This window comes from Polypterus senegalus, chromosome 12 (assembly GCF_016835505.1).
Source record: "Polypterus senegalus isolate Bchr_013 chromosome 12, ASM1683550v1, whole genome shotgun sequence".
Lineage (NCBI taxonomy): Eukaryota > Metazoa > Chordata > Cladistia > Polypteriformes > Polypteridae > Polypterus > Polypterus senegalus.
Genome location: NC_053165.1, coordinates 39,342,155 through 39,369,328, shown reverse-complemented (window position 1 = coordinate 39,369,328; position 27,174 = coordinate 39,342,155). Strand labels below are relative to the sequence as shown.

Below are 27,174 nucleotides of genomic sequence, written 5' to 3'. Positions count from 1 at the left end.
AGTTGTATGAGAGGATGGACACTAAGGAGTGAGAAAAGGACTTGTACTGATTGGCTAGACAGACAGACTGAAATGAGAGAGATGTGCAGCAGGTTAGGGTGATATAGGATAAAGATGGAAACGTGCTCACAAGCAAGGGGAGTGTGTTGAGCAGATGCAAAGAATATTTTGAGAGGCTGATGAATGAAGAGAGAGAGAGAAGATTGGATGATAGTGAATCAGGAAGTGCAATGGATTAGCAAGGAGGATGTAAGGACAGCAATGAAAAGGATGTAGAATGGAAAGGTCCAGATGTTATACCTGTGGAAGCATGGAGGTGTTTAGGAGAGATGGCAGTGGAGCTTTTAACCAGTTTGTTTAATGGAATCTTGGAAAGTGAGGGGACACCCGAGAAGTGGAGAAGTGTACTGGTACCAATTTGAAAGAATAAGGGGGATGTGCAGAGCTGTAGTAACTACAGGGGGATAAAATTGATGAGCCACAGCATGAAGATATGGGAAAGACTAGTGTAAACTAGGTTAAGAAAGAAGGTGACGATTAGCGAGCAGCAGTATGGTTTCAGGCCAGGAAAGAGCACCACAGATGTAATGTTGATGAAGACGTATAGTGAAGGCCAGAAGGAGTTGCATTGCATCTTTGAGGACCCAGAGAAAGCATATGACAGGGTGCCTCGAGAGGAGTTGTGCTATTGTATTAGTAAGTCGAGAGTGGCAGAGAAGTACTTAAGAGTTGTACAGGATACAGTATGTACAAGGGAAGTGTGACAGTGGTGAGATCTGCAGAAGGAGTGACGGATGCATTAAACGTGTAGATGGTATTACATCAGGGATTGGCTCTAAGCCCTTTCTTATTTGCAATGGTGATGGACAGGTTGACAGATAGGATTAAACAGGAGTCCCTATGGACTATGAGGTTTGCCACTGTGATCTGTAGCGAGAGTAGGGAGCAGGTTGAGGAGACCCTGGAGAGGTGGAGATATGGTCTAGAGAGGGGAGGACATGCAGGTGATGGGTGTAATAGAACAAGATGCAGTAGACAGGAAGATATAGAAAGCAATTATCCGCTCCCCTAATGGTAGCAGCCGAAGGAAGAAGAAAAAGGAGAAGAATTTACCTGTAATGCACATTAAGCTTACTGGCCTACAGTTGCTTAGATCTGCCTGATCACTCTTTTTACTTAAAAGGAATAATAGTGAAGATTTTCCAGTCCTTCAGAATTTCCACAGTGCACAGTGACTTCCATAAGCATCAAGGGTTTACATCCTAACCTCATTAAGAACTCAAGTGTAAATATTATCTAGTCCTGGAGATTTTCAGTCAGACTAGTCAATCTAAGCAGTACTTCTCCCTCTATAACTTCTAAAACATTCAGTATATCCTTAGTAGTCTGTTACAGTTTTTAGATTATCTACTTCCTCACATGTGAAGACTTCACAAAAAAGAGTTTAGAGCATACACCATTCCCCTTTAGTACTCCTGATGCACTTCACCTTCTCGACTGAACTTTTACTGCTAAAAATACTGAAAGAATCTCTTCGAGTCATATTTCGCCTCATCTGCTGTATTCCTCTCTAACTGCCTTTTAGCTCTCCTAATATCCTTAATAGTAAACCTCATGTTCTCATAACCTCTACAATTAACATTAGAGTTTAGTCTTAAGCACCTTATACAACTGTTTTCTCCTTTGCAGCTTCTTTTTCAACTCTCTATTAACTGTAGTATTTTTAAAATTTCCTGCTAATTCCAAATTTAGGTATGCACCTGTATTGCATTATACAGGAAATGCTTTTAAACCTATTACACTGCTCTTTGCCTGCCTCCACACTTAAAAGCTTATCCAAGTCTATCCTCCTCAATCTTTCCTTACCAAAGTCAGATTTAACAGTTTTAGTCTATGCATCTGCACTTGTCCAAAATACTGAGAATTTTATTATGGTCACTTGACCATAGTGGTTTAGTCATCTCTACACAATCAATTCTATCCAGATTATGACAAAATACTAAATCTAGACAGGCTTCCCACCGCATTGGTGCTTTAATACTGTGTTTAAAAAAAAAAATAAAAAAAGTCCCCGATTTATTTCTAAAACCTCCTACTCCGGTGCTCCTCTATTTGTAAGGTTAGCCTCATTAATATTCGGCCAGTTAATGACCTCCAAGACTATACCATCCCCCTGTAAACTTGTCTTTTTAATATTACTACAAAAATGTGCACTGAAATTACTGTCTGCATTGTGCAGTCTATAACACACTCCAAACCATTGTTTTCTAAAATGCTTTCCAGATGAAGCCAGATGTCCTCACCAACATGGGGTTCATCGTAAAATTTTACCCCAACTCCTCTTCTGTTTGGTCTATCCTTACTAAAAAATGTGCATACCTCTGTATTATACTTATTCTCATCCTAGCCATTTAGCCAGTTTCTGTTATTGTTAGAATATCAGAATAAAGTGCAAAAATAAAAATCAGTAACACATTAAAAAAAGTCTGCCAAATGCTACAAGTATCAACAATTAAACAAGTGAGCTGGAGTTGTATGAAAACAGAGGAAGTTTTTCCACTATAGAGGCTGAAATAGCTCTGAATGATTGCTTCCAAATGGGAAATGTGCAAGCAACCGGGGGATGATATTGAGGCACTCACTCATTGCATTTACTGATAAGATCAACTTCTGCGTTGACACATTTGTACCCACAAAGACACTGTGCTACTTTCCAAACGACAAGCCCTGGATTTCTAAGGAGTTAAAGGTCTCCTGAAGGAGAAAAAGAAAGCATTCAAATCTGGTGACAAAAAGACCCTGGACATGCGGAGTGTGCTAAAAAAAAAAGCTAAGTGAAGTATTCTTACATAGCTAAAGTAGAAAACACTCACTCAGAATAACATGGAGCATGCCTGGAACGGACTGTGGATAAGTCAAGCAGTCCAAGGCACAGGTGCTAGAAGGGGATGTAAACATAGCTAACACCCTGAACTCATTTTTAAATGTATTTTCCCTCCCACTGCCACCATCTTCCAATGACAAACCTCTCCACACTGGCCCCACTACATCAACAACTACAACATCAACTGGAATGGCCAGTGACATGTCCACCTCTGACCATGAGTGTGAGTCAGGCAGAGAAGTGTATTTCTTGGTGCAAAGAGAATTGTCTACATCTTAACCTCAGCAAAATTGAAGAACCAATTATTGACTTTAGTTGCACCAAACAGCCTGTCCAGTCACTATTGAAGTGGATATAGAGGTGGTCCATATTAGCGACACGTTGGACTGGTCTCAGAACAAAGAGGAACAATACAAGAAAGGGCAGACCAGGCTCTTTTCTTTGAGGAGACCGTGTTCCTTTAATGTGTAAAGTGACAACTTTGCATCTTCAATAACTCTGTGATGGCCAGTGCAATTTTCCTTGCTGTGGTGTGTTGGGCTGGAAAAATCACTTCAAGAGAGTACTACCAAATAAACAAATTAAAAGGGCAAGCTCAGTTAATAGGTAGTAGTGAAGACAGTGGCAAAGGTGAGAGTTAAAATAGAGTGCCATTATGAACAATGCTACATATCCTCTGACATTAATATTGAGTACTTTCATCCAATGAATTATTCAGCAGTGTCAAGAAACAACACTGGGGCTCCTTTATACCAACAGCAATATGTCTGCAAAATGCATCATTATGACAATGACAGCTAAGTCAAAAGTTTTTTCTTTTCAAATTTTCTAGCTTTATAGTCACTCTGGTGTGTGTTCAGACAAAGAGTTTTTGTACATTTATGCATTTATCTACTTACTTATCTGCCTGTTTATGTATTTAAAGAGCTTCTGTAAAAAGTTAAATTTCCCCCAGGAACAAATTAAGTTCTCTCTATCTAAATCAATTAATCATTAAGCCCTAAGCCTATCCTAGCAAGTATCAGGTACAAATACGAAGCTGTCCCTGGACTGGGAACAAGCCCATCACCTGGTGAACATGCATGCACAAACTAACAAACACACATCCATCTAATCACAGACTACAAGGGACCAATTTAGCATCGCCAAATCACTTAATCTGTATGTCACTTCAGAAACATGCTAATGGAATTGTTCCTTTGATAACCAGAGGTTCACAAATGTTACTCATATAGAGCTCAAGATAACAGTCATTATAGCATAGCATAACTCTTTTAGGATGGATGTTGACTTTTGTCGACATCCGGGGATAGAGGGCGACAATCAGCTGTTAATGGCGACAAAACTCACTGTTACTTCACAGGCATTCCCCCTCTGCTTGGAGGACTGTTAGACTCGGCATCTAATCCTTGCGTGTGTGTGTGTGCGAGTTACGAAATGTAAACAAAGGCAAAATGGCCTCAACATCTCACGAGGGAGCGAAGCGAGTGCAGAAAAGAAAATACTCCGCAGCTGATGTTTTGCGCATTAATCACAGAGTCAGACTCTGATTTTTCAGAATCTGATTTTGTTGACAGTGATCAGGAGATCAAGCAAGAGAGTGAGGAACTGGCATTAGCTTATCGGACACCAGCCGATGCCACCCCAGCTGATCGTCTGCCAGCTGAGCGCATTCACGCAGTTGATGCACCTACGGCAAGGTTCATGTAGGAGGAATACCCAGACATTGATCCATGGAAGCCAAACTGGCTACCGGACTTCACAAGACAGCATGGCTTGTTGTTGGACACGACAGATTACTAGCTGCTGGAATACTTCAGACTCCTCTCTCCTGATGCTCCTTTTTTAGGTACTGTCAGACAAGACAAACAGGTATGCAGAGCAATTTTTTGAATCACGGGCTGCGTTTGCACCGCATTCTTGTTTTTCAAAGTGGAAACCCACAACAAAAGGTGAGATGAAGGGCTTTGTGGCATTACAAATAGAGATGGGACTAGACTGGTGATATAACTTCAGGGAGCATTGGTCCAAACGTGCTTTGTCCCCTGGTGGCTTTGGACAGGTTATGTCACGTGATAGGTATGTGCTGCTGCAAAGTTTTATTCTATTCTGTTGTAACCAGAAGCAAATCCCAAGGGGTGAGCCAGGCTATAAGCCCATGAATAAAGTTCAGTCCCTGCTTGACATAGTGGAACCAACATATAAACAATTTTATCAGCCTGGCTGTGATTTGTCTGTGGATGAATCTATGATAAAATACAAGTGACACCCTTTTTTCCACCAATATATGCCAGACAAGCCCACAAAGTATGACATAAAGGATTTTGTACTGGCAGAAGCAAACACTGTTTTCTGCCTGAAAGTAATTACATACAAAGGAAAGTATTTCTTTGAAAGAGATAACTGTCCGTTGACAAGTCAGGTTGTGCTGGAGCTGATTCAGGGCTATGAACATTTGGGTCATGTTGTATACATGAAACAATTTTTATACATGCCCAGAATTGTTCATGGAACTACACAGCAGGGGAATTGGAGCTTGTGGCACAGTGAGGGTGAACGGGAGGCACATGCCTACACAGTTGAAGATGAAGAGGTGACAATACGGTTTTCATGTGGGCAGAAAACTTGGTGGCATTGGCATGGCACGATGTCAAATGGGTGACTTGTCTCTCCATAGTACACACTAATAATATATGTGAGAAAGTGCAGCAACAGACAATTGAAAACGAAGCACCAGTGCAACACATATTGTAAGCAGTGCAATGTGGCAATCTATGCAATTGGCTGCTTTTGAGTGATATCATACTTTGCTGTGTAACATGTATGTGATATGTATGTGAAATCATATAGTATGCAGGCTCATACAACATGCAAGCCAGCAACATTTGTCAAAAGTAAATATTTTTTGTTGATTTGATGTGTTAAACCATTTTTTTTTTTTTTTTTTTTAAAAAAGAACATAAAGTTTTTGAAAAAATATTCAGCCCTGGGAGAAAAGAAACAAAAAAAATTAGCCCTAAAAGAGTTAAGATTTAAATTGCTGAGGTACGTCAGTCCATTAAATACAAACTTAGATATTTATTTTACAACAATCAAACTGTTGCATGACCTCCACACTACTAAATTTATATCTAAAAAGAAAAGGTTGGGGGAAAAAGAAAAAAAAAAAAAAACCTACAAGCATGAAACGCAAGATATGACATTTGTGCAGATGGCAACCATTTAATTAACTTTGCTGGTATACACATGGAAATATTCTCAATGAGACAACTCCATAAACGAACAAAAATAAGTTAGAGACTTATTAATGAACAACAGGAAAACAATATTCATTTCTCCTATGCCACTTTCTAAACACAGATGTCCATGCTCACTCCCAGTACCATTCTTTTTTTGTTTTTAAACTGTATTTTGTTTTTTTTTTTTTTACTAAGCTGTACACTGCTATGCTATAGTTAGCATGTGCTCATGTTACAATATAGACTTTAGCAGAGATATTAAATGGCAATCCTGGAAGATTACAGTGGATGCTAGCTTTCATTCAGGTCACTTTAATTAGTGGCCAGCTATTATACCTAATTGAGTATTACTTCTTTTGCCTTCATTCTAAATAACATGTTTTGTTTTTTTTTGGTTTTTTGTAAGATTCAGATTCTTTGTTAAATTAAAATTGATCTAACAGATGGCCACCCATTTTAGGATTTTAAACTCAGTTATTCATGGGCCACCATGTTCACTCCAATTTCTTAATTAGAAGCCATCTCGTTATTTATGAAACAAGCTATTAACTACATGGCTTGTTAGTACTCTCATTCTGACCAACAATTAACACAGATCTTGATGTTATTTGTTCTTATTTAAGTTGCATCCTAATTTAAACTCATATTCTAATCTCCATTTTCAATGAAAGCATGAGAAACCTTTTTGGCCATTTGTACAAACAATGTACCGTATATACTCGCAGATAAGTTCTCCTGCGGATAAGTCGGGACTTGATTTTACAGTATAATTTCTGGTATTTTATGATGTCTGTCGTATAAGTTGAATGCGGAAAACTCACGCTATTGGTACAAGGAATTATGATAGGTTAAAGCCCACCTGAGAGAGTAACCACGGAGCACACTGCATTTTTTTTCCGCCTATGTGGGTGCGGCAATGTGCTGTATCAGCGTATGTATCAGCGCATGCTCCTAACCCCTCCTCTCTCTCTATTGTGCCTACGTGACCACACGGTAATACCCTAACTACTGTATTCTGAAGCAACGTTTGCACCGATTTGTTTTTTCTATCTCACACCCTCATACGCCTTTATCGTAACAGCATTCCTTATCTACGATGGAGCATTTGATCAGAAGAAAATATGAAGCTTCTTTTAAAATTGAATGTTGAAGTACCGAGAGAAATTGGTAACTGCACTGCTACAAGAAAATTTGATGCATCTGAGAAACTGATGTGCGATTGGAGGAGGCAAGAAGATGTTTTTAAATAAATAAATAAAAAATGTTGCATTTTTGAACAGGCATATAAGATTGGGTCTGATTTTATGATTGATTTTTCAGGTTTCAAGACCCCGACTTGTAGGTTAAGTAACATACAAAAATAATTTTTGGTAAGAGTATTTCTCTAAAATAATTTTAAAAAATTTCCCCATATCCTAATGACAGGTGCATTATGTTTGAATGTAAAATAATCATGTTGCTGTATATACTAGTCATTGAATACTACTTATTTCACTTACGTTCTTTCTCAAAAAGCTCTCTTACTCCTTGAAGATCTTTGGCAGCACCGAAGTATTTGTAGCCTTTGTTTCCTGGTACCTCTTTTCCATCCTGGTCCAGCATTTTAGGCCCAAATCTCTAGAAAAGGAGAGTGAAGGGATAGTAAAGTGCAAGTTCTATAAATGTAAATATTAATACACAGGCTCATTAATTTCATGTTAAACTGAAGTGCTAGGCTAAAATCGCTTTTTCACTTTTCACTAGCTATTTAAAAAAAAGGTTTTCATTGTAGACAGTATGAACCCAAGATATTTCATGTGGCACAAAAGCAGTATCCATGAAAGGCTGAGTCTTTGAGGAGTAAAGGTGGGCAGAGGATCTCCAGTTTGTTAACAAATTTGTGAGAAAATTACTGAAATGTTTGAAAATAATGTTTCTCAAAGAAATATTGGAAAGGATGTGCATATTTTTCCCTCTAAAGTACATGATGATATTAAAGGATTCAAGAAATCTGACGGAATTTCAGTTTGTAAAGGACACCCCTGCAAATCGAAGATGAACACCAATGATCTTTAATCCCTCAGATGGCACTAAATCAAGAACCATCACTCATCAATAGCTAATATAACCACATAGGCAAGGGATGACTTTGGCAAACCTTTGTCAAGCACTACAAAGCAGAGATGCATTCACAAATGCCACTAAAAACTTTACTGTACAAAAAAAGAAGCCTTATGCTAATCATGTCTACAAACTGTGTTGACTTATTTGGGAGTGGAGGCATCTGGAATGGACAATCACATAGTGGAAATGTGCATTGTGGTCAGACAAATCTGTATTCCAGATCTTTTTCTCTGGAAGAAATGGATGCTGTGTGCTCCACACCAAAGACAAAAAGGACCATCCAGACTTCTCAGAAACAAGATCAAAACCCAGGGTCTGTCACGGTATGGTGCTGTGTCAGTACCCTTAGCAAAGGTAATTTATACTTCTATGATGGCAGCATTATCACAGAAAAGTACATTGAGATTTTACAGCAACATATGCAGCTTTCAAGACACCATCTTTTCCAAGGACGTCCATGCATTTTTCAACAAGACAATGCAAAACCACATTCTGCACACATTACAAAGGCATAGCTCTGGAAGAAGAGGGTATGGGTACTGGACTGCCTGCACTCTCTCAACAGAGTATGTGTGGAGAATTCTGAAACAAAAAAGACGTGTTTGCAGGATTAATGGAAGAAAATAACACCTGAAACGCTTTATCACTTGGTATCCTCAGTGCCAAAGTGTCTTTCGAGTGTTGTAAGTAGGAAAGGCAACATTACAAAGTAGTAAATGCTTTACCATCTCAAATTGTTTTGGAATGTGTTGCAGGCATGTAATGCAGAAATGGCTGTATGTTAAATTAAACAAAGTTGACAAGAAAAAAAAAAAAACATTAAATACCTTGAGTTGCATTCAAATACTCAGGATTAAAAAAAGTGGTAAATAACAATGAAATGAAAGCAAGTATAGAACAGTCAAAAGTACTTGGAAACATCTTACCAAGTTCTTAAGATAAAAATGAATAGATTTACACTTGTGTAATGTATTTTCTGCAAAACACTAAGAGAAGTAATACTGTAGCAATATTTGGCTTCCCCATACATACTAGTATTGGTAGAACCATGTGAAAAAGCATTGCTTTTTCTTGATATGCAAAAAAAAAAAAGGGGGATGCATAAAATCATTCATTTACTATTACATTTTAAATTCACAAATTTCTATATTTTTCTGCATATTCTCATTGTTTTCATGGCCTGCTCATCTCACTCACCATCTTCTCACGTACAGAGGTATACTGGCCGTCACTTTTTTAAAACAATGATTGGCTCTATATCTGGTGCACTAAACTGAAACTAGATGCTGGGTCTGCTTCATTACTGTATATTGGCACACTGTATTTAAAACTACTGATTCACATCTACAAGTAAAGCAAATGATGTATATACATAATGTACATATTAATGGGTATAGGTTAAACCATGTTTGCAATTACTTTAGGGGCAATGCAAGAGATAGTCTATGGACAATTCACTAAAGCGTGTTTCCACTATATGTGATGCTTACAATAACACTTGTATTAGAGGACAGCCTCATGCATCACTACAAAAAATTATTTCATTTTTATTGACTGGCTATATAAAGGAAGAATTGGTACAGAACTGAAGTGTTCAGTCTTATACTGTCTTTTCTGTTCTTTTTTTTTTTTACAAAGGTATTCCAACTCCTTAAATTATACCATGCTGTATTTATAACAAAGCACTTAAACCGCCTATACCCTAAATTCATTAATACACATCTCTAGAGTCTGTGTTATACCATACATGTAAATTCACGTTACCATGAGAAATGTTGTATAAATTGAGTATTTCTTTACAAAAGTTTCAGGATAGGCATAGGTTATGATATAGTGTATAAGAAAAGGCATATGCTACATATTTTAAATTTGAAAGAACTTACAGCATAATCAGGACCACCAAGCTCTTTGATCCGAACTTCCCAGTGTCCCTTCTCACGCAACAGCTTATTGATTTCATCATTGAGGTCACGGATCTTAAATTCACCCAAGCCAGCTACAAAATGAAGAAATGTGTTTGTTGCTACTTTTTGTGGTTTTATTTTGTGTATATTTTTCTACAGATTATAAAGTAAACTTACCATTCTGAATCTGTGCGACTTTTTTTGAGATTTCACTGATGATCTGTTAAAAGGCAAAAACCTGTAGTGAAGAACATGTGCTGCATGCAGAATACAAAACTATATATCATTACTCATTATAGTTTATCTGGAAAAGTAGACAGGAAAAAATCATGCTATAGCACCTTTCTTTTCAGATACATATTATAAAGTTGACCAAAAGAAGGGAAGGAAATGCCACTCTATAGAGGTTATATAGTTTTCAAAAACTAGGCAAACTTTGAAACTAATATAGAATTGCACTTAGTAATGAAATTCTGTATATTACATACATTCCTGATTACATAAAGTGTTAATAACAATCAATCATAATTTCACACTTTATATGTAACTACCTCTAAATAACACATTAGCAAAAATAACTCATGCTGCTGTAGCCATTGCTATAATTATCAAACATAAATTATGATTACCCAGTATTGGAGTCAAGTGTTCACTGCAGCATTACACTTCTTGTGCTTAATTTTTAATTTGTGTTCTATGGTCTTTTGGGTGCTTTAAATCACTGAGGTTTTATGTATTACTAGCCATGGTACCCGTCAAAGACGGGTCAGGTCTGTTTGGGGAGCATGCACTGGTACAGTGCTTTGCCACACCCTCCACACACAAAACAGCTCAGGATCCTGGTTGGCAACCCCCCAGGCAAACACGCGGTCCAGTCCCACCCTCCGGGAATGACCCTCTATCTGCCAAAGCCAGGTGTTACATGGGCGTCCCCTTACTCTGGTCTAGCCAATCGCATCTTCTGAAATGAGGATCCTGCAAGCCGGATCACCCTCAGGGGAATCGCGACACATGGCTGTAGTGCTGTAACTGATGCTCCTTTACAATGCAGGTAATGTGCCTCACTTGGGACTCCATGACCAACTGCTCATTCAATACAAAGTCAAACCAGCAGTACCCAAGGATTTTCCGGAGAGACACAAGACCAAAAGAGTCCAGTCTTCGTCTCAAGTCACTGGACAGCGTCCATGTCTCACAACCATATAGCAAGACAGGAAGCACCAGGACTCTAAAGACTTGCACCTTCGTCCTTTTGCACAGATATCGGGAGTGCCACACACCCCTTTCCAGTGACCTCATGACCCCAAATGCTCTCCAAATCCGTCTACTGACTTCATAGGAAGAATCACTAGAGACATGAATGTTACTGCCAAGGTAAGTAAACCTCTCGACAAAGTCAACACTCTCTCCACAAACAGACATACTGCTGATGACTGTGCCTAAGAGGTCATTAAAAGCATGGATCTTGGTTTTTTATCCAGGACACTCACAAGCCCAGACACTGACTCCTTGCTCAGTCTTTCGAGAGCCCCAATCAGAGCATCCATTGACTCCATGAAGATCACAGCATCATAAGCAAAGTCATGATCAGTGAATCTTTCTTCACCCCACAGCAGCTGGACCCCACGACCTTGCAAGCACTGAACAGAGTAGGTGCAAGAACAAGGGAAAATACAGAGGTTCTGCCTCCACTCAAAGTACTAGTGTAAAGGCAGGCCATGATATTCAGCAAACTTGAGGGGATCCCACGAAGTCTCAAGATTTCCCACAAGGCAGCACGATCAACCAAGACTTTATGAAAATCAACAAAGGCTGCAAGAAACTTGGCTGATATTCACGTTTGTTGGGATGCGGTCGATGGTAGACTTCTGCTCTGTTCACTTGTAGGTGAGCAAGTGATCAAAGATTCTATTGAAGACGACCCTAGGCAGCACCGAGAGCAGTGTTATCCTCCTGTAGTTGCCGCAATCCAGGTGATCACCCTTCCATTTCCAGATAGGGACAACAAGTCCTGCTTTCCAGTCAGATGGAATGATGCCAGTCTCCCAAATGGAAGCAAAGATTGCTTGCAATGCCAGGACGACAGCCTTACCACCAGCCTGGAGAAGTTCACTCTGGATAGCATAGATCCCTTCCTCCTTCCCAAACCTCAGCTGGTTCACCACCTGTGCAATCTCAGTGAGATTGAGTGGTTCACAGCTAACTGGATGATCAACCTCAAGAACCGTGGACCCAGAGATGTCAAATGTTCTAGCCACAGGATTAGCTTGAAACAGCTGATCAAAGTAGCCAGCCCAGCGGGTCACAACTGTAGTGTCATCTGTAAAAACCGTTCCATCAGCCTCCCTGACTGCGACTCTCCAAAGAACAGACTGAGATGTACGTATTGTTTCAGTTCCCCTGTAAGAAGGACGTGGGTAACTAGACCACAGATGTTGTGTCACTTGCTCACAGATTCCTCATAACAAATGCCTCCTTATCTGCCCTCAGAGCCCTTGCAGCTCCCAGTACAGATCAGGGTTTCCATCAAGCCATGCACTGTGACATCTCTCTATGATTTCTAGAGTACCCTGCAAGATGAAAAACCTCCTTCTGGCAACAGAGTAACACCAACACAACCCTCAGCAACCTTCAAGGTTTTATCACGTAAGGTCTGCTACATCACAATAGGATCGGCAGTTACACCCAAATCCTTAAGTTCCTCACACAAACTGCGTGCAAACTTGTCAGAAAAAGCCTGCTCTTGGAGTCTGGTCATGTCCAGCCTCATTTTCCTAGTAGGTGGTAACCTACTGGACCTAAACTGGATCTTCAGAGTAGCAACACATCTATGGTCAGAATTCACAAACTGGGCCCGTCTGTAGACCCTGCAGTTTATCAAGAGCATCCACGATGCAGCTCAGGGAATTGGAACCAGGATCCAGTTATATATAGTTACACAGTGCATCCGGAAAGTATTCACAACGCATCACTTTTTCCACATTTTGTTATGTTACAGCCTTATTCCAAAATGGATTAAATTCATTTTTTTCCTCAGAATTCTACAAACACCCCCCCATAATGACAACGTGAAAAAAGTTTACTTGAGACTTTTGCAAATTTATTAAAAATAAAAAAAATTGAGAAGGCACATGTACATAAGCATTCACAGCCTTTGCCAATAAGCTCAAAATTGAGCTCAGATGCTTCCTGTTTCCCCTGATCATCCTTGAGATGATTCTGCAGCTTAATTGGAATCCACCTGTGGTAAATTCATTTGATTGGACATGATTTGGAAAGGCACACACCTGTCTATATAAGGTCCCACAGTTGACAGTTCATGTCAGAGCACAAACCAAGCATGAAGTCAAAGGAATTGTCTGTAGACCTCCAAGAGAGGATTGTCTCGAGGCACAAATCTGGGGAAGGTTACAGAAAAATTTCTGCTGCTTTGAAGGTCCCAGTGAGCACAATGGCCTCCATCTTCCGTAAGTGGAAGAAGTTTGAAAAGACCAGGACTCTTCCTAGAGCTGGCCTGTCATCTAAACTGAGCGATCGGGGGAGAAGGGCCTTAGTCAGGGAGGTGACCAAGAACTCGATGGTCACTCTGTCAGAGCTCCAGAGGTCCTCTGTGGAGAGAGAGTATAACCTTCCAGAAGGACAACCACCTCTACAGCAATCCACTAATCGGGCCTGTATGGTAGAGTGGCCAGGCAGAAGACACTCCTTAGTAAAAGGCACATGGCAGTCAACCTGGAGTTTGCCAAAAGGCACCTGAAGGACTCTCAGACCATGAGAAACAAAATTCTCTGGTCTGATGAGACAAAGATCGAACTCTTTTGTGTGAATGCCAGGTGTCACATTTGGAGGAAACCAGACACCGCTCATCACCAGGCCAATACCATCCCTACAGTGAAGCATGGTGGTGGCAGCATCATGCTGTGGGGATGTTTCTCAGCGGCAGGAACTCTGAGACTAGTCAGGATAAAGGGAAAGATGACTGCAGCAATGTACAGAGACATCCTGGAAGCACACAGCCAAGATACCAAAGGAGTGGCTTCAGGACAACTCTATGAATGTCCTTGAGTGGCCCAGCCAGAGCCCAGAGTTGAATCCAATTGAACATCTCTGGAGAGATCTTAAAATGGCTGTGCACCAACATTTCCCATCCAACCTGATGGAGCTTGAGAGGTGCTGCAAAGAGGAATGGTCGAAACTGGCCAAGGATAGGTGTGCCAAGCTGGTGGCATCATATTCAAAAAGACTTGAGGCTGTAATTGCTGCCAAAGGTGCATCGACAAAGTATTGCACAAAGGCTGTGAATACTTATGTACATGTGAATTCTCAGTTTTTTTATTTTTAATAAATTTGCAAAAACCTCAAGTAAACTTTTTTCAGGTTGTCATTATGGGGTGTTATGTGTAGAATTCGGAGGAAAAAAAATAAATTTAATCCATTTTGGAATAAGGCTGTAACATAAAATGTGAAAAAAGTGATGCGCTGTGAATATTTTCCGGATGCACTGTATATAAACATAAACACACACACACATACAGATGCACATAAAGTCAAATTTCAAATCGCTGACTTCACCTAACCTGCATATTTTTGTACTGCGAGAGGAAACTGGAGCACACTGAGTAAACCCACATGGACATGGGGAGAACATACAATTTCCACACTGTTGGCACCTAAAGTTTATTGCAAACTTATCTGGTTATAGTATATGAAACACTGGTATAACAGCCACAAACAGAAGGTTTTGTGAATGGGTTTCATTTCTTTGCTGTGTTACTGTCAACGCCTTCAATGTACTTGCGTTTAGAGATTACCTGTCTTCTCCATTTTTCTGCTTTTGGAAGCTCATTACATTGTGAAGCAAGAAATGGCCGCCTCTCCTATAAATTTTAAGAAAAATAGATAAAAACACAGTCAATATTGCATATTATAAATATAAATGGCACAAGAAGATGCTAAGATGAATATAACAAAAATGTGTATTCTGATGCACACTACCAGTCAGACATTTTAGAACAAGCCAATTTCTCCAGTTTTTATTGAAATTTAACCAATTCATGTCCAGTGAAAAACCTGAAACAGTTCATAGATAAGATATAAAATTAAAAAAAATGTTTTGGATACTAAAAGCCCTGGGGAACCCTGTATGAGTTGTTTGTATCAATAATTAAAGCTTAATTAAATTTCCATTGCTGCAGAAATGTTAACCCCATTACTTGTTTGCTGAAAAATGCATTTCAGCATAATTCTGAAAATTACATTTTGTAGGAATAAGGTGAATTTTGGGAATTTGACCTTGAAACATCTCTTTTAAAAATGGTAGCTTCAACCAGATTTGAATGTATTGCTTTGATCAGTAATTTTGTGCTGTTACAAAGTTTTTAAGGATTTACTGTAGATCAAAAATAGTATCTACTGAATTGTCGTTTACTTTAACTTACTACATACAGCATTGATGTTTACGGACAGCACATTTATGCGGTGCAAGCAATCCATTATTCTTTTAATAGGGGTGCCCAATTATTATTAAATTAATAACTGACGATTATTGCTTTTGAAAGTATAATTGTGATTATTAACTTAAATCAAAAGTACAATGAAAAATGCACCTTGTATTTCCAACTGTATATAGTGCATTCTGTTTACACAGAGTACAAACAAAATTGTGCAGAGGACCACTTAAAAATTAATATGAAATTGTTAAATAGTGGATTAATTGAAAAAAATAAAAATTTAGTGTTTAACAATGTTTCTCTTTTATTGGATACAAAAAAAATGCAAGGCAGACAAAAACTTGTCACTGCTTTTAATACAGTAAATTACTGAGATATGTATTTTATGACAAATATTTTTTATAATACAAACATTCCTTTTTTTACCCCAAAATTAATATTCCTTCTGAAATGTAAAATGTGAGAAAATGTTAAAACATGAGAATATTAAAATAGGGAGCTGCAGTATTAAGAAAATAAATGTCACATGTGTATGTAAAAATTAAAGTACATAATAAAATAATCACTGACAGCAACCAAGGTTAAGCTGTTAATGTAAAGACAACCTGATAGCTTTGGTGTATTAGTGTATAAAAACATTAAAATGTAACAATATCAATATACAGTATAGTAAGCTTGAGAAGTATTTTGATAACACATTGTTACTTGCTGCTACCAGCCTCAATCGTTGAGCAGTGGCATCCCTTTTCTTCAGGGAAGCATTACATTGAAACTCACACTCATTTAAAGGAGTAACACTACTGCGTTTATATTTAAATGTAAAGGGGGACAAATAAAGTTAGAAACAAATGTCTAAACTAAGAACTGACATTTCCTTAGAGAATTTTCTACTTACCTTGACTTTACCTTCTTCAAGTTGTGCTTGGCGAAACCGCGCCAGGGCTGTCCTATAATGGATAATTAGAATTAATTAAATAAATTAAAAGATACATGAATACATTTAAAGAATAATCTCTGCTCAGTGTACAGCAGTAATGCCAAATGCATGTATACTGGAGAATGAGGATCTGCTGGTTTTCAGAAAAACATAAGCCCTGCATTTCTTTCCTAATCAGGGTCCATTTGGCCTTTGACATTCTACTTCCTTATTACAAATTAAAAGGAGGCACCAAACAAAGAACCAATAAACTCCACCTAAAAAGCTAAAATGTGACATGCTGTTCTACAAGCTTTCTCTATTCTCAGTCACCAAAAAGTTCACAAGATCAAGCCTGAGAAGGTACTTTCAGTTAAATAAGTTTTAATTCATTTTTGCAGGGAAGGGGGTGAAAGAGAGCAAATTATACCTGTATTTCTCTTACCTCCAAAGTTGAGTCAATTTATGTGCTACCTTCCTTATTGCAACACCCAACAATACTGTAAATGCTTGAAAATAGCGTTAAAGCTGAAATATGAAATAGTTGACTAGTAGTTTTACTTAAGATGGCAAAATGTTTCCTAACTCTCAGAAGCTGTATAACTCTGATCAATATTGAACTTTGTAAGCTGGAACGTCAAAGGTCTCAATCACAACATACAGAGGAAAAGGTACTCTAATATCTCACAGGTTTAAAGGCCAAGAGAGTGCTTTTTCAGGATACATATCTAACAAGTAAAGACGAGTTTCAACTGAAAAAAAGACCCGATCAGTCAAACCTCTTTCCAACTATACTAAGAGAACCCAGATGCGTGACACATTTTAATTGCATAAAACAACACCACTTTTAGCAACAGATGTAGTATCTGATCCTAAAATGTGCTATATCATTGCAGTAGGAAACTTATACAACTCTAACATAATTTTGGTAAAGACTGAATGTATGTATTGTGGTCTTTGGCCGGCTTGTCATCCCGGCCAATACCCCTAGGCCGCCAGACGGAGCCCTCCCTGCAGCATGGAGGTGCCCCAAAGACCAGCAGGGAATCATGGACAATGGAATTTTCATCCACAGCCCTGCTGGATACCACAGAATATTATTTGCCCTACGCCCTGGAAGTGCGTCCGAGTCACATGGACAAGGGGAATTACGTGCTTCCGGGCTACAGAAAAAAAAGAAGAGTTTTGATCTGACCCGGAAGTCACATGGACTGAGGGTTCAGAGGCACTTCCAGGTCACGGACTATAAAAGGACTGTGGTAGCTCCTGTCTGGGTGGTAGGAAGGCAAAATGTCTGGGAGTGCAGGATTGTAATTGTAGAGTATTGTGATTTGTTTAATGAGTATTGTGGAGGAGAGGGTGCTTTGTGCTCTGTTGTGTAGTAATAAAGTCAACTATTGGACTTTTATCTGGTGTCTGGAGTATTGGGGCAGGGATTCAAGGGAGCGATAGATACTGTGACAGATAGGGGGCACTAATGTGGAAAACAGAGAATTCATGCAAAATGGATTTACACTGGTTCCTAATAGATAGATAGATACTTTATTAATCCCCAAGGGGAAATTCACATACTCCAGCTGCAGCATACCGATAAAAACAATATTAATTAAAGAGTGGTAAAAATGCAGTGCAAGTTAAAAAATGCAAGGTGGAGAGTGCGAGGCACTATGGGGGGTTTAGGGTGGGAAATCAGGTCTCATAAAGAGATAAATTATACTCCTTAAATATGTAAGTTAAGTTCTTACATTCTTCTCAGTGTAAAGAAGATAAAACACAAACTAATGCGTTTTTTGATAATATTCAAATATCACAGTTCATATTCTAAGCACAGAAGAACCTGACAAAATCATTGACACTTTTTGAAATACAATATGCCATAAATCCACTCCAACATGGAAAAGCTACAGGCCCAGACAGCTACACAGTTGAATTTTATAAAATATGTTCAAACAAGTTCAATCCAGTTTCATTAACAACCTTTAGAGGCTAAAAAAAAATAAATAAAACTCTACCCAAATATTGATAAAACGTTTTTTTCCAAAGAAAAATAAAGACCTGCTACAATGTGCATAATGCAGATCAATTTCATTTCTGAATAATGAACAGATAATATTTATCCTCAAGTGCTTAAGGAAGTTAGTGAATACATATATAAACCCTGATGCATATTTTTAGGAAGTCACTGCACATTAGGGAAATTCTGAACAAGTGGAAAATGGCAAGTATTATTCCATTATATAAAAAGGGTGATTGGGTAGATTCAAGTAACTATAGGCTATTAAGCTTAACATGCATCACAGATAAATTTATGGAAGGAATTATTAAGGACAAGATTAAGAAACGCATGCTAAAGAATAAGGCAATTGGGAGACATTTAAATGGACAACCTATTTGCATCCAATGAGCAATTACACTCAATTTAAACTTCCAGCTACAGACTTGTTTTCCTATATATAAATTACAAATTTTATTGAAAGAAACCTACACATCCTCCATATGTTGTACTGTCATCAATCCAAAGCCATACTGAAGACTCAAGAAAGCATTTCAACAATATACAAAAATACTTCAAAAGAATCTACCCTTCAAAGATCCAAGGAAATTGTGGGAAAGGGACTTTTCAGTTGACACATCAGATAAATAATGGAACTCAGTCATACAGAACCTAGAATACACCCAAATATTCTATAATTCAACTAAAGGTTGGTCATTGATCACATTTTTTTAATTTAAATTTGTCAAAAATGTACCCAGGGCAAGAACCAACCTGAGAACGCTGCCATCTAGCTTTCAGCTTCACTAAGCCTTATGTTTTGGATCACATATCCTTACAATATGAACAAAAATCATTACATACTTCTCAGACAGCTTTGGCTAATTCATTAACTGAGGCATCTAATGTACTCTTGGAGGGCATTAAAGTGTATAGGGATAAAAAAAAACTGGAATAGCCTTTGCCCCACTCTATAACTCAGTGAGTAAGCAATGTTCTATATTGGATCACATTTGGAAAATGAAAAAAAAAAAATATTTTATACAAGATACATCCAAAACTAAATCATGGCAAGAGTTCATTGATAGTATTTTAAAATTAGCGTGTTGAGCACATGACTGTGTCTTTCATGCAATTAACTGCTCTATCATAAAAAAATAAGAGATTTTTAATTGTGTGTCTGTCTCTCTCTCTCATTGTTCCCCTTTGCATTTCTATCTTTCTTTTGTTTTCTCTGTATTCATTGTAAAGGAGGTTGTTGTTGTTGTTTGTTGTAATGCCCCATTTTGTTTTTTTTTTTTTTTTTTTTTTAATACAATACACACATATGTTGTTTATAATATGTATAGACACATATATTCATTTTGGAACTTTGTATCCACCAAACGTCTATGTAACTACACCACAAACATATGAATGATCCGTGACAAAAGTCAACATAGTAGTTTTCATAAATTAGAGCAGTTTAATTTTAGCAATTAACATATTTAACCATTTATTACCTCCAAAAAACAACAAATTCACATTTTTTTTTTTTTTAAATAGTGGCACTTCACGATAATGAAGACATTTACTAAGGTTTAAGCAATCAACTACTGTGACTGCAACACGTAATGCAAAGAGACAAAAAAATTTTATTCTTAAAGCTCTGTTTTGGTACTGTAATTAATTACTAAATGATTTTTGGATATTAGTGATGGAACGACAAATACTTTTACAATGCTCAGAACTTTATCTCTCTTGATGCTTCTCAAAAGAGAACATTAAATGAGTAGTCACATTAAAAGGCTGACAGTTTGTTATGGCTAGCAGCTCAAGTCTGAATGATTAAAATAATTAAATAATGGCAGTTCGATGTTGAAAACAAAAATAGATAGCAAGTTACACATCATATGTGAACACTGTACCTTTTTATTTCCTTCATTATAAAGGCGGTGGTTTTAAAATTACTAACACTTTTGCAGCACATTTCCCAGCAACAAAAGCATATATAGTACACCACTGTACTCAACTTTTCAACTTACTGTGGTCTCAATGGTGTCTGATGACAGTGGGTCATATAAAACTAGCTTTTCTATGCTACTGTTTTAGGTAGATGCTGATATGTGCAGTGAAAAAGGAACATTCTTTAAATGTATTTCATGCATTGCCCTTATTGACTAAGTAGAAGAAACAAAGCTACTAAATATACAAACACACACACACATATGAATGCGACTTTTCGTGGCCAGGCCCAGTTTATTGCTACGGACCCATTTCCCCAGCATCAGGAAAGCAGCTACAATCAAATTCTGTATGTGTGACATTTTTTGTGAAAGAAAAAAAAAAAAAAAGAGAATAATTCTAAACTTGACTTGGATGCTTAGGTGTACATAGCATACTTACATTGCTTTTTCAGCATTGCGGGCCTGTTTAAGAGAAACAAAAATACACTTTATAAATAGAGTTTTCCATAAATTGTGACACACTGCAATACATTTTAATCCCTGAATTTGAATAAAAAACATATACAAAGTTACTGACTATGATCTAGATGTGGCAAGACAGATTTTTCTCTAGTCTAGCCAATACTTGACTACCATGGAAGCACATATACACACAAGCTCAGTCAGAAGACAACATACAGTATGTAAGAAGCAGGTGTTCTATATACAGAAACGACAATAGTAGTACTCAACAAGCTAACATTTATTTTAATGGTAACAAAATAATTATTTAAATATTCGAATGGTATCACAAAATCATCAAAGTACGAAATACAAAAACCATAGACTTTTACACGAGATATTACTTTATAATATTCTTATCTGGATGACACACGCCCGCTGTGCAAATAAAAGGTAGGAAGACGAAAATGGCTAGAAATGTTACCAAAAGCAGACGGGACTTCCAAACCTGCCTTTACTGGATGATGCTTCTGTTCAGACCATTCAATATACTATCTAACAAACAAAACGAAACTTATTACAATACCGACTCTCTAAATACGGTTGTGCACAGCATCCAGCAAGATGTATTGACTTAAGGGGGAAGATTTTTTTATGGTCTTAAACCACCCTATACACGTGTATACCGTCACTCGCACCATTTTTTTTTCGGGACATGGCATAACAATAATTGAAATGCATACAAAAAGTATTGGTGTTTACGAATAAGAATTACACAGGAGGTGAGCGACTAAGAAACAGCAACAATTGTAAACCCTGACTCAGCAGGCTTCTTCACTTTCCCTATGATCGGAGTATTTCTGCCGCCATCTAACACAAGCTCCATGCGGTTTCACAACCTAATCGATAATTGGCAATTTGAGCGAGTGACTGAAGGTGTTCGAATAGTATGAAAGACATTTTAAAAATAAATAAATAAACAAATAAGCTGACGTGAACCTCGGATAAGATAATAAATGATGATTCCTAGAGCTACTATTCCCTGACCCTTCACCCAAAAAGCAAAGCTCAGAAAATCAGTGAGCACCTTGTGATGCTGCTCACATCTGGTTCCGCTTAGATAACTTTTTTTGATGAATAGATAAATAAATACGTTTTATTTTAGGGTGGTACACGTTAAAGTCTTACACTGCAAAACAATTTGGGGAGACAAATGTGTCCCATAGTAAACTGAGAACGTAAAGCAACACATTTTCAGCTATCAATAATTGTGCAAGTCATGCATTTTACAGAAAAACATTCGTAACACTTAAATAACATACCATGGCTTTAAACTCGAGATCAGCAAATGCTAAAAACTTCAACGTTAACGCTCCACCAAACAAGCGGCATACAAGTACAATGATTCCAGTCGCAGGGCTCTTGCGCGGTTTTCATTTATGACGTATTTCCGGACGCGTCTGAGTGGCGTAAAATAAAAAAAGTTAGTAGGTTCGTTTTGTAGTCGTCAGTGTACTTTTCTTTTAGTCTGTCTGACGTTGCATTCTAGCTTATTCCGAAACAAAATATCTTGTCGTGATAATGCAGGTCTAGGGAAGCATATTTTTAAAAATATATTTTATTCTTTAATGGTTTAATTGTAGTAGGGGCATTTAACTTTACAGTAATTGTGGAATGACACAGCGGCACGGATTTTCACCCAAACAATGCCTAATTCGAGATCACACTCCAGTTTTACTTTAGTTTGACACTCTCTCTTGCCAAAAAGGGCGGATTGTATTTTTTAATCATGTAATACATGTTTGCCTTATTTTTGTCTGTCGTACTACAGAAGCGTATTAGGGCCACGGTGAAAAAAAAATCAAAATGTCGAGATTAAAGTCGACATTTCTACTTTATTCTAGTAGTTTATTTTGTCTGTAGAATGTCGCAAACTAAACTTCATATTAAAATAAATGTTTAATTTACTAGATTTTCTCAATTCCCGTAATAATTTAATGTAGCACATTACATGCTTTATATTAAGTGTTCCCCGACCCTGTTGTTAATTTCTACACGCATCTTAAACAGACTTCCTCTGGCACTGAGAGGCGCCGGCAGCGATCGCCGCACATCGACTTCATGATATTCCTGCTCTATGAACATTCAGAATACTAAGATAAATACTATATCTTTTTCACGATAAAATACATTAAAGCGTGTATTAAACATGAGTGGCGGGGGGCACGGTGGCGTGGCTTTAGTGTTGCTCCCTTGCATTAAGGTGTCCCCAGGTCTACGTTCAGTGTAGAAAACTTTATGGCAGGTGTGACGAGGCTCCAAAAAACTGAACATAGGAATGGATATCTCACAGGTTTAACTTAAATATAATGTAAATGTTGGGTTCGTGATGTGGTGATCGGAGACACGGAGGGCAGAATTCAATGGATGTTCTTCTGAGCAGGCTTTCTTTATTGCATGCCTGCTGTTCTGACGTACTAAACTTCCAGTTCCTATCCTTCATTTTTTCATTCTCCACATAACCAATCACCACACGCTGAACGTCTTTGTGAAATTAAAACTAGTAATAAACTTGGACCTCAGAGTTTTAAGAACTTTTAAAATAAAAACTTCGTTATACATGTTTAATTATGCCGTCCGTTCAGGGTTGCGCCCATCCCAGCAAGCATCATGTGCGAGGCAGGAGTAAATCCTGAATTGGGCGCCAGCCCGTCGCAGGGTGAATACGAGCAACACATACAGTAGCAGGGTCAATAATACATAACAAAACTCCACATCCTACATGACTTTGAAAGGAAACTGAAGCACGCCGAGTAAACCTACCAGAAAAACATGCAAACTCAAGGCAGGGAACACCCTGAACCCCATTTAGCGAGGCAGCAATGCAACCACCACGCCACCGTGCCCCCACATGCTTTAATACATTTAAAGTTCTGAAAACTCTGAGGTCTAAGTTTACAGTATAACTAGTTTTAATTTCACAAGGACGGTTACCGTAAGTAATTTAGAACGTATCGCCATTTGCTTGGTACATCGAAATCTATCTTTGGGCAGTTCGGTTTTGGCATCCGTCCTGACATCCATTGGCAAACTGAGTAATGACGGCTGGGTATTAACAACGGTCATTGTTTAAATTTTAGCCGATCTCAGATCTAAAATGACCACGCCAACATAATTATTACTCCGACTCTGATTAGAGTCATAAAATACGGTTTGTTTTGAAAATTTGTTTGCCGGAAAAAATCAAATGAGGTGCGCCGAAGAGCTGAGTTCACGTCTCGCAGCCCCGTTTAAACAGGAAGCTCTTCATTACATTGGCCGAAAAGGTCTATTTTAAGCACAAATCAGTGCCATGATAACAAAATCATTTCAAGGACTTAAAAAAACAAATAATTCTTTTCAGAGAAAGTATGGATTTCACAAAGGTAGAATTTGTAGCCCGATTCGATCGGGCTCCCAGTCGCTAGTCTATACATAATAAAGAATATGAACCAGCCAGACTGGTTCAAGCTGACAGAAAGGCTACAGTAAATTAGATATTCACTCTGTAAAAACTGTGATGAGCAGAAAGAACAACACATTGAACCTTGAGCCAGATGGGCTACAACGGCAGAAGACCATCTCGAGTTCTACTCCTAGCAGTTTTCATAGAAATAACTGCAGTATGTCATCCCTTGAATTCTGTAGTTAGTACTCTGAAGGGGCAGGTTAGGGGCGTGAGCTAACTACTGAAGTCATAATTCTCTCTGTAGTGCTGATTCTTGGGACTTGAGGTCTTCCACTTACGCAGTAAGAGGGAGGAAATGTTGCTGGTCCAATCTGTTATGTAAATTTTTATGAAAGCAGGTGAATTGTTTTGCTTCCCAATTTTTTCAGAGCTCTCACATGAAAGGATATTTTTCCTTATTGAAAGACAGCCAGACATGACTTTTACTCTTTAAAGCCCAACAGGTCACTTAGGTTCTGAGACCTAACAAAAAAATAATGGTAATTAATTAACTGGCATGCTACCCAAACACCACATGTCACATTTTATGTTTAATGTTTTTGCAATATGTTAAATTTAGCAAATACATAGTTTTTGGCTATTACAATCTTCAGACATATGTCATGTTTAAATTTGTTTTCTGCAGAGTTTGTATTAAGTTATTATTATTTAGAAAATTCAACAAAATCTGAAATTTGACCAGTGGCTGCCCAAACCTTTGCACATGACATAAGAAGAAAAATAAGAGCTTTTCAAAGGGAGAGGTCAAGATGAAAATCAATACTGGTGACTGAGAAACTATTTTCACCCAAAGTTACTTCGAGTGACTAAAATAAAGTATAATTTCAACTGAGTTAAATGGAGTTGTGAAGAATTAAGAAAATCTATGCGCCTCCATGTGTAAGTACATGTATGTTTAAATTAATTATGTAACTACAGTATATTCATGAAAAAATAGGTCTGGTCCTAGCACTAAACAGATCAGACTGCACAAATCTGGGTGAAATTAAATAATTTCCTGGGATCACAGGGCACAATGCAGAAAGGTTCTTTCACTTAACATTTCAGAAAAGGTGCAAACATGCAAAGCACTCAGTCATTCAACTTAAAATCTTTTATTGAGCACATTTATCTCAATCAAAACTATCCAAAATGTTTCCAGGACAAGATTCAACTTGTGAATGTTGCAATCTTGCTCCAGTCTCACATTTTAAGCATGTACCAAATTAACATTGTTTTGGACAAAAATCGGACAGCCTTGGTGTGACAATCACTCCTAACTCATTAACAGCTGTGTTTGGTGGAGAAGAGCAAACAAATTACAATTGACTTTACCTCACTACTAGCACATAGGCTAGAATCCCAACCCACCACTTTTAAGTCAGTAGGTAACTGATATCCTATATTATTTGAAATTGGAAAAATTGGAAAAAAAATCACATTTTCACCTAGACAATCTGTTTAAAACATTTTTTAAAAATATCTAATCAGTAACATTTTAGAATAAGCTTCTCTATTGGGAAAAAAGATACTCTTTCTTCCTTGCTGCTTCAAAGATTTGCTTTGTTGGCTGGCTCTCCTCTCTTTCTTTTGAGTGGGGGTTGAATTTTGGTTTTGATACATTTGATTTGATTGTATGGATTGTTATTTGCTTTTATTATTTGCTTTTAATTAAAATTCATAAATTTAAAAAAATTAAAACAATTTAAATGGAAGTTATTGTTGGACAAAACTGTTTTTGAAGGATATGAAAATAGGTTCTAGACCTAAACTGGACCAAAAACAATCTGCTATGGAGGATGTAACAAGACAAACACTATGCAACTTGTCTGAGAAAGATTTTTTTTTTTCTAAAGTTATCATTGTACATACTTACACATATATACACTGTTCTAAAACCAACTTTTCTTAAATTTTTGAAAATTATAGTATCAGAATCTGAACTTAACTCGATAACAGATTTTTGCTCCCATTACCGAACTTCCATTTACATGAAAGTAAAAACAGGCAGAAAGAGGAATAGGAGACATTCAAAGTTGCTAAAATGTGGCTCTGTATTTGTTTAGGAAACTTGTGAAAGCTGCTCAAGAAAATGTACCATGTTAATAGTTTTACTATATGTTTAACTATAGAATGTACAGTCATATGAAAAAGTTTGGCAACTCCTCTCAGTCCGCATAATAATTTACTCTATTTTCAACAAAAAAAAGATAACAGTGGTATGTCTTTCATTTCCTAGGAGCATCTGAGTACTGGGGTGTTTTCCAAACAAAGATTTTTAGTGAAGCAGTATTTAGTTGTATGAAATTAAATGAAATGTGAAAAACTGGCTGTGCATAAATTTGGGTCCCCTTGTAATTTTGCTGATTTGAATGCATGTAACTGCTCAATACTGATTACTTGCAACACCAAATTGGTTGGATTAGCTTGTTAAGCCTTGAACTTCATAGACAGGTGTGTCCAATCATGAGAAAAGGTATTTAAGGTGGTCAATTGGAAGTTGTGCTTCCCTTTGACTCTCCTCTGAAGAGTGGCAGCATGGGATCCTCAAAGCAACTCTTAAAACATCTGAAACCAAAGATTGTTCAGCATCATGGTTTAAGGGAAGGCTACAAAAAAGCTCTCTCAGAGGTTTAAACTGTCAGTTTCAACTGTAAGGAATTTAATCAGGAAATGAAAGGCCACAGGCACAGTTGCTGTTAAACCCAGGTCTGGCAGGCCAAGAAAAATACAGGAGCGGCATATGCGCAATATTGTGAGAATGGTTACAGACAACCCACAGGTCACCTCCAAAGATCTGCAAGAACATCT

The 27,174-nt window shown here is 37.7% G+C and overlaps 1 protein-coding gene across 1 annotated transcript in view; it reads right to left on the bottom strand.

The window, feature by feature from the left end:
* Nucleotides 1-22,305, bottom strand: part of isy1 (ISY1 splicing factor homolog) — a 45,804-nt gene extending 23,499 nt beyond the window's left edge. The window contains exons 1-7 of the mRNA XM_039771564.1: nt 22,199-22,305; nt 20,875-20,897; nt 16,476-16,527; nt 14,942-15,007; nt 10,308-10,350; nt 10,110-10,222; nt 7,623-7,740 (exon numbers count right to left, since the gene is read on the bottom strand). Coding sequence (XP_039627498.1) covers nt 7,623-7,740; nt 10,110-10,222; nt 10,308-10,350; nt 14,942-15,007; nt 16,476-16,527; nt 20,875-20,897; nt 22,199-22,201 — 418 coding nt within the window. The 5' untranslated portion in view covers nt 22,202-22,305. The remainder of the gene's footprint in view (nt 1-7,622; nt 7,741-10,109; nt 10,223-10,307; nt 10,351-14,941; nt 15,008-16,475; nt 16,528-20,874; nt 20,898-22,198) is intronic.
* Between the last annotated feature and the right edge of the window lie 4,869 nt (nt 22,306-27,174).